At 42.4% G+C, this 9,099-nt stretch overlaps 1 protein-coding gene across 1 annotated transcript in view; it reads right to left on the reverse strand.

Moving 5' to 3' along the window:
* Positions 1 to 1,533: 1,533 nt before the first annotated feature.
* The window catches only part of kcnj13 (potassium inwardly rectifying channel subfamily J member 13), a 16,930-nt gene continuing 9,364 nt past the window's right edge, over positions 1,534 to 9,099 (reverse strand). Inside the window, exons 3-4 of the mRNA XM_019861412.1 lie at positions 5,806 to 6,333; positions 1,534 to 2,298 (exon numbers count right to left, since the gene is read on the reverse strand). Of these exons, the coding sequence (XP_019716971.1) occupies positions 1,724 to 2,298; positions 5,806 to 6,322 (1,092 nt within the window). The 5' untranslated portion in view covers positions 6,323 to 6,333 and the 3' untranslated portion in view covers positions 1,534 to 1,723. The remainder of the gene's footprint in view (positions 2,299 to 5,805; positions 6,334 to 9,099) is intronic.

Raw genomic sequence — 9,099 nt, forward strand, 5'->3', positions numbered from 1 at the left:
TAGATACACACCTCCCATTAATCGTACAAAAGTTTCCGCTGATTGCCTCCATTGCAATTAAAGTCGACAAAGGCCGCATGATGGGATGCCTGTAAAACAATTGCGAACATTGAGTGAACATGAGTTTGTGTGCAGGGGCGGTCTAATCAGCAATTCCACCCCCTCACTCCTTTCTTGGAAAAATGTTGCGGCAGACAATTGTAACACATTGTCAAAGGATCACAAATTTTTACTTGTGTGGTCAAAACCAAACTTTGGCTGGTGGTGGAAAGAACACACATCTTTCACATTTGAAGTGTCGACATGCGTTTATGTGGCTTAACATGCATGTTTTTCGTGAATGGGCGAGGGGACTGAGAATCTGGAGGAAATCAATGCACGCATACGAACTGCACAAAGAAAGGTCCAGATAGTGAAAATAAAAATCAGACACATTACAGTATTAGATTATGTGCATTCATGGAAGACAGAAAGATGAGTAGAAAGCATGGCTGCCTTACATTCGAGAGTCTGAATCTTGGCTCAGTTCTCCCAGGGCCCACGTGGCTTTTCTCCAGGTTACCCATGAATGTGAATGCAATTGACTGGCCAGTCCACCCTGCCTCAAGTTCCCCCGTTCACAAGCAAAAGCAGTATCGAAACTGGATTGATGGACTTTAATCGGAATTGGGCCCGCAGAGTGAAACACGGAAAATAAAGAGCCCCTTCAGGCAGTGGTGATTGCTCTCGGACTGCAAGGGAAGCTCGGCTTCCCCTAAAATGTCAAAGAATAAGTGATCAAACATATGAATGTAAATTTCATTGTGTGTACATGTCATTGACTAAATATGCGCTACAACGTGCTCAACTTTTGTTCCGAATCAGCTTCTTCTTACTGGTTACGACGCGACTCCCTTCTCATTCATTACCGCAGCTACGCTGTGCTTTAAACGGTGGACGCCGAGCGTCCGCAGAGCGTCTATTGCCCGGACGCTGAGCATCTCGAGAGTTCATGATAGGTTGTCCCAAAGCGTTGAACGGAGACGAGTCATTGGATACAAGCTGGTTTTTGTCCCGCCCACGGACGCTCGGCGTCTCTGGGACTGGATGGCAGTGGGAGGGTACTGGACGCCAGGCTTTTCTGCATCAGATTGGATGATCTGTCTGAGCCTGTGTGCCAGTTTGATTGACATCGAAATGAGCCAATCACTGACCTTTTAGTGTAGGCATCTGTGTGAGCAATTTTTCAATTCACATTCTGTTCTGAGTTGAGCTGGAGACTTCTCCTAATCATCTTAGCGACACTCTTTGTTGTAAACAACTAGCGACAAATTAATCTTTTATTTCTGGTGGGTTTTACTGTAGTTCCTGTAGTTGTAGAACACTAATTAAGTCCCTGGAAAATACACCTTGTTCGTATGACAGGGTCACAGATCATTTTCTTGAAAAGGAACGGAGAGTAGAATTCACGTATAAATAAACGGACACATTTTATGATGTCGGCCAAAATTGAGCTTCCCCTCTTTGACAGACCAGCATCCGCCACTGCCTTCAGGTTCATCTGGGATCATTCTCTGGGAACAGATTGAATGATTAACAACTAAAAATGATTCAACAAAAACTGTAATTTCCCCAAATCGTCTACTTTCCAGCTGACAAAATACCGTCTGATCCATATCTACCCTCCACAATTGTATCTCACGAACTGCCCTTTTGTCCCAGTGTAACCTCCTCTCCAGTATCCTTATTCCATCCTGTCGCTGCCATCACCGTTGATCTGCACAACACAGTCCTTGTCCAAAGGGTCCTTGGAGTGCATCGTGTCAAAGTGATGGTTGCTCATTACATACCTTCCGCAGGCATCCAGCCCCAAAGCGGGCGCAAAGCAACGATCAAACTGGATTTCCTGGCGCAAGTAGGAGGTCCTCTTCTGGCAGGTGTCCCCTGTTCCCTCCTGCGAGGCTGACAGGAACACCACCAGCTCAAAGTGATTGGACGTGCCTTCACGCAGGGCAGGGTAGAGGGGGCTACGGCGGTCCAGGGGATGGTAAAAAGTGAGCGGGAAGATGAAGAAGGGGCAGGGATGCTGGCCCAGGTGGTCCACGTAGAAGTCCAGGGAGGTTTGGTGCAGGGGTTGGCCTTCGTGCTCCTCATAGAGCACGGCACTCACCTTCACGTCGACCAGAGGACGCCGCAGCAGGTTTGTGGCCCGTAACATGAGGCAGGTTTGGCCCTGGTGCTGGCCCACCACACCCTGGTGGCTGAACTGGATGGCTCCGGCTCGCTTCTGAGGACAAGAGATCTTGGCCACAAATGCACCTGGTAGACAATTGAGAATTGGCAAATTACGTTCTTCATGACACTGTTTTTCATGAAGCAAAGAGGTACTTTTTGTTTGGGTTTTTGTAACACGCTTCCGAAAAGAAGGACCAGCTTTACTATTCAAGTCCGGAAAATCTTTTCTGTAACCACAACTTGTCTGGTAAAATAGACATCAAAAGATTTCTTGGCATTTCTAAATAAAAGCCCCATTTATCCATTTGAGGCTTGCACATGATGAAATGGAAAAGTGACCTGTGAGGCAAAGACTTCAACAGTTAAAGTCTCTTTATATTCCTCATTGAGTTGTGGATTTGCTAAAACACACTCAAACAGACAACTACTTCATGAGCTCTGCGCAGCCATAATGAAATGACGATAATACCAAAAGCATTAGTTAACTACTGACTAAACGAAGGAAGAAGGAGACAAGCAAGACTCCGACAGATATTTCGCCTTTTGCGGACGTGAGCCCACAAGGTTTGTGTGCCTTTTGTGTGTCTTTCATTTAGTGTTTTGTAATGCCATTTGTATTTATGCCAAGGATTTATGCCTGTATCTTTATAGACTTCGTGTCATGCTTCATGCTACATATGGATCAATATTCTGATTATTCTGAAGTGATATCAATGGAAAAAGTGTTTCCGCACGACACCTGAGACATGGCAGAGATTGTAAATGGAAATAAAACAAACTAACAAAAATGTAACATGCCCATTGTACGTTTTTGTCCATGCTTCACATCAGGGTTATAAAAGTTTTTTTTTTAAATTCTGTAGTTTTTAGTGCATGTTTGATAGTTTTTATTAGTTTTGTTTTTCAAAAAAAAAGTGTTTTTTTTAGTCTGGTTTTTGTTAGCTTAATATTAGTTTTAATTTATGGGTGGTTCTCACAAAGTATGGTCCCGGTTTGTGGCATGATAGCCCAAAAATGAACTTGTTCAAAACTAGGTCAAAACGATACATGCTTTAAATGAACGCTTCCTGCAGTGTGTTCTGAATAACTCAAGATAGTTCACTCAGCATATTGTTCGCAAAAGATTGCTGAATGTCATGGTACTTCATTGTTTCATATTGGAGCGCTTGGTGCCCGAGCACCAAGCGCTTAGCATTCAAATAATAAAATATTATTTGAATTTTAATTCTATTAATAATAGAATACATTTATTATTTTGACACCTAAACAGCTTCACTCTCTTCATACAAAGACATTCAGTTGAAAAACAATTTTAAAAAATTGTGAAAAATGTCAGTCATGTTATGTAGCGTTACGATGGAGGATCACGTGGACATTGTTCCCGTCACAAACTACGTAATGCCTGCAAATGTACTGTGCACCTTTCAAATTCTGTTGTATCAAACGCAAGAATACACTGAAGAAATAGCGCATACAACAAATGTTAAAAAAAATATATCTATATTTTATTGTACGCTTGTTACCAATAAAACTGGACACCACGCTCGACATGTAGCTTACTTGGTGATCATAGAAGAAACTAACATTTTTTTTGTTTGTTTGTTTGTTTGAAATGTTACCATAATATTTTACAGTGAACCCATTGAACTTTGGGTTTAACGTACAAAAGTTGTTCCGGTGGAAGCGTAAAGTACATTACAGTAATAAATTGTCAGGGGTACCACGTGGACACAGAAGATAACACGTGTAACGCAATTTTTTTCTGTCTTTGTGTTGTCACATTATAGAAAATGTAGGAGGCGATTTCGTGTATTGTGTTGCATTGACATTCTGCCAGTTTACTGAAAACAACTATTTTTGAAACGCATGTATGTTATGAGTATAAAGAGCTCTTCATTACATGAGTGTGGTGGCTGGTCGTGATGGGTATTTATCACCACACCAAATACATTCACACACAAATGACATCCCAAATCTCAGTAAGAATGTTTATTTTATCTCTGCAGGATGTTTGCCACATTGTAAGCAGTGAAATCTTGTGATTAATTAAAAAAACGGGAAAAAAATATTGACCCTCGTCGTGTGTCAGCGTGTGTGTGTGTGTAGGGGGGGGGGGGGTCCTATTTGTTTTAGTCGTTTTAATAGGTTACTTTTGTTCTCTTTGCTTTTCCTGTCAAAGTCTTCAGCTGTTCTGCTTGTAAATGCTTTTAGTTGAAGGGTCACCAACTCTGGTCCTCAAGGGTCCCCATATTGCATGTTTTCAGTGTGCCCCTTCTCCACCTGATTTAAATGATTAGCCCATCGGCAAGTTCTTTAGAAGCCTGATAATGAACCTGATCATTTGAATCAGGTGTGTTGGAGGAGGAAAACATCTAAAACATGCTGGATAGGGGCCCTCAAGAACCGGAATTGGTGACCCCCATTTTAGGTGTTGTGCTTTTGGTTGTGTGAAGCACATTGAGTTGGCTTGTGTCTTAAATGTGCTTTATAAATGCATTTGCCTTGCCTTGTTGAATGCAAGCTTAAAAAAAAAAACAGTCACTAAGTACTGTGTAATAAAGTATACTACAATTCCCAACTGACAGTTTGACCTTCCTTCTTCTCTGTGACCGAAAATCCATCCATTTTATAGTCTGCTTAAGCTTACGAGGGTCGTGGGTGTGCTGGCGCCCATGCCAGCCGACTTCAGGCGGTTGGTGGGGTACACCCTGAAGCAGTTGCCAGCCAATCGCAGTTCTATGACTAAACAGTAAAACAGAAATAAATCCGAAATGCTCATGTATGAAATTAACCATTTCAGGGACAGCAGTTACTACAGTGGACAGCTTATCATGTTTACAGGGTGCATGAATGGGTTAATTAACAAAAATAAAAATGGAGGACATTTTGGCTCAAATTATAGCTAGTTTTGTTCTATATATGTAAAATACAGTTTCAGTTAGTTTTCGTCTTTTTCAGTTAGTATTCCTGTTTTTATATTATTGTTTTAGTTTTTTCATAATTTTTCATTTACGAGAATAACCTTGCCTCAGACACATTCCATGAAATTGATCAACAGCAAATTTTAATCACAGATGGCTCTATGTGCCCCTAAATATATTTGAATGCTCATTTTAAAAATGTCTTGGCTTTTTTCTAGCACATCAAGATGTCTTCATTTTTAGGGGTTTTGAAGTTTTACCCACAAAAGCGTGCCCAATATGAATTTTACCATGCGTTATCATATATAGCCATGTCGTTTCAGAAAAAAAATTAACCTGTTGCTGAATCTAATCCTTAATTAAAAATATTATGAAATATATTACTAGATTACATATCACAGTAGATTATTATCATTATATTATTATGATGAAAGCCTGATGTACTTGAGTAAAAAATTACGGTAATGCAAAAAAAAAAAAAAAAAAAAGAAAAGAAAATCATCAAGAAAAGTTTTCTTGCATCTCTGTAATTATAAAATTTTGGGGAAAATTTGTTGACCGGTTTTATATTTTCCAGAGCCAAAGAAACATATTTGTTATGGGCAACTCTGTTTAATTCCAAATGTGTCTCTCACATGGGTCAAAAGAAGGGTGGAGGAAATAAATGTACCTGTGATGAATGCTTCAAGCATGAGCCCCAGCAGCATCTGCACAGCCAGCAGTGCTATGGCACTTGGACAATCGCCACTGGGGAACATGGTGCCGTAGCCGATGGTGAGCTGCGTCTCAAGGGAAAAGGAAAAAGCGGCTGCAAAGCTGGTTATGTGTTTCACACAAACCACATGCCCCTGCGGCGGGGCGTCGTGATCCAGCACATCGAGGTCTCCGTTGATGTGAGCCAGCAAGTACCAAAGACAAGCGAACAGCAGCCAGTGGGCCACAAAGGATGCGCAGAAGGTCAAGAGGACCCATCTCCAGCGCAAACCCACCAACTGTCCCCACACATCATGGAGGGCTAAAAGCCAGGCCCGGCTCGACGCTCCGAGCCATGAACCAGAGGGACACAGCGGAGGGCGAAGGGTGCAGCGCCCGTCTTTGGTGACCAGACGTTGCCTCTTTGCTGATGACAGAAGAGGGGAGGAAGGCACCTTGCTGTCCAGAGCGCTGCTATTGGATTTGGTTGTCATCTTTCCAGATCCTGCAAGAAATGAAAGAAACACAGGTTTGGTGTTTCCATTGTGCTCAAAGCTACAATGAATTACCTTAGCCCTTTCATTCACCCTGTAACCTGATAAAATGATAAGCTGTCCACTGTAGTAACCATCGTCCCTGAAAGTGTTAATCATCAGAGGATGTTCTCCATGCACATTTGCAAGCAAATAATATTTGTATCACCTATACCAGGGGTGTCAAACTCATTTTTGTCACGGGCCACATTGTAGTTACGGTTTCGCTTGGAGGCCCGTTATGAATTTTGTGCCATCACATCAATGTTTATTTGCCTCCACATATTACATACACAGGGCACAACAAAATGATGGATAACTAGTTTTAAAATCACAAGTCAAGAATAATGACTTGTTTCAACGTTGTTTACATGAATGTAATAAGGGGTTTGGTCATGAGAAAATGCATGTTATTATGGATTACGTCTGACAATTTCAAATTTTGGTTCAGATTTTCGCAAGCATCATGGAACTTGGCCTGCTTGATTTGCTTTTGCGGGCCACATAAAATGATGTGGCGGGCCAGATCTGGCCTCTGGGCCTTGACTTTGACACTGGTGACCTACACACACACACACGTCAATAAAAAGCCACCACATTTGTGAGGATATTACTTGTATCATGGCCAAGTATTGGGTCTTATTTTCTTGACCCTGTACTGGTTCAAATTTCTATTCAATGCAGCCAAATTTACAATGTCCATCTAATTATTCCATAATTTTCCATAACCTACATGTAACATGTGAATTTCCTCCTACGGTGTGTGCATGAACTCTGACAGCCAGATGTATGTGTGGCAAGCAGAGAGCTGGAGTCTTGTCCTCTCCAGAGTTTCTATTTCTATGTCAATATTGTTGCCAGGTGATTAGAGCAGTTCCCAGCTGGAAATCCGTCTGAGGAACACAGCAACATGCAGAGTAGGAATGTGTCTTTCATCTGCAGGGAGCTCGAAACGGAGCAACTGCACAGCTCCGCACTGATTTCCTTAGCCAGCTCTTATTCACATTTAATTGGGATTTCATATGTTTCTAAAGTGATCTTTGAAGATTTTCTTTCGCACAGCACATTGGACAAGATGAAAAGGTTCAGGCATCTCAGTTCAGGTAATTTTGTGCTCTAGTAGTTCACAGGTGTCAAATTCATTGTAGTTCAAAGGTCACATTGCTCTGTTTGATGTGGACCAGTAAATTCAGAGCATTATATGAAAAAAATCAAGTTTCGTTTTAATGCAAAGCCATCCATCCATCCATCCATCCATTTTCCGAACCACTTTATCCACACAAGGGTCACAGGGGCTGCTGGAGCCTATTCCAGCCGTCTTCGGGCAGTAGGCGGGGGACACCCTGAACCGGTTGCCAGCCACTCGCAGGCACACAGAGATGAACAACCATCCGCGTTCACACTCACACCTAGGGACAATTTAGAGTGTTCCATTAACCTGCCATGCATGTTTTCGGAATGTGGGAGGAAACCGGAGTACCCGGAGAAAACCCATGCTGGCGCGGGGAGAACATGCAAACTCCACACAGGAAGGCCGGAGCAGGGATTGAGCCCACTACCTCTGCACTGTGAGGTCGACGCGCTAACCACTGGACCACCGGGCCGCCCTCTCTCAAATATATAATAAGTATATACTGATTACATATTTATGTATGTGTATGTATGTGGGACCCACACACATACACAAAAATTCCTGAGGGTGTGGGGGGCTGGGGGTAGGGATCCTACCTCACGGGTTTCACCTTTTGCGGGGCATTTCTGACCCCATTCACCATGAAAAATAAGGGATTACTAATACTTCCGTGTGCTAGCCGAAGATTTGTCTGCATCATGCAGTGGCGGTTCTGGGGAGGGGCCAACAGGGACCAGTGATCCTGTGGCACTGATTCTGGACCCCCCTGTGCCCCCCCCCTCCGAACGTAGACTATACAGTAGCGCCCAGTCGCCGACGCAAAAGGTGGACCTAAAGTGCCTGGCTTAACATTCTAGTCAGACCTTTTAGTGCGCTGCACCACTGAAAAAAGACGAGCGCGAAGATGAGCAGCAGCCTCCAGAGAAGCAGTCCCACGATTACCACCATGACGAGTGATATTAAATTGTCAAGGTAAGAGCACAACACAAAACCAAGCAAGCCTGCAACAGCAGGGTTGCCGAAGTGTAATTCCTCTTCACTGTTAAAAATTGAAAGTTAAAAATGAAGAGACAGATGAAGATCCTGAGAATGAGGAAACTGAGACTGTCACTTTGTCCACGGCATGTGGACAATAAAATAATAGTGGCACAAAAAGAACCGAGTTTTTCCACATTAAATCATGGGAAAACATACCTCATGTCCACTATGAATGATGATCAGTGGCGGGCCGTGCATTTCAACCTTAGGCCTTCAGTGACGTCACTTACATACACAATATAGGCTCGTCAAGCAGCACTTAATTTCAGGAGCATTTAAAACCATCAAATATGCATTCACAATTAAGAGCAGGAAACTAAATTTACAGATAGTCAAAAACAAAAAGATGATTTAAAAATACGAAATAAAATGCCACCCAAATTACGCTGTGTGATCTGAAACAAGTCTGTCCAATAAATTGCGCAATGTCGCAGTTTCATATAAGACACCAACCAAACAATAACAAAACAAACTATTCTTTGAAAATAAAGTAAACAGATCATTTGCATTTTGAAAATCGGCGATACAACAGCAAATAACTGACATAACTGACTAACTAATAACTGAC

Source organism: Hippocampus comes, unplaced genomic scaffold, assembly GCF_001891065.2.
Source record: "Hippocampus comes isolate QL1 unplaced genomic scaffold, H_comes_QL1_v1.1 scaffold122, whole genome shotgun sequence".
NCBI classification, from domain to species: domain Eukaryota; kingdom Metazoa; phylum Chordata; class Actinopteri; order Syngnathiformes; family Syngnathidae; genus Hippocampus; species Hippocampus comes.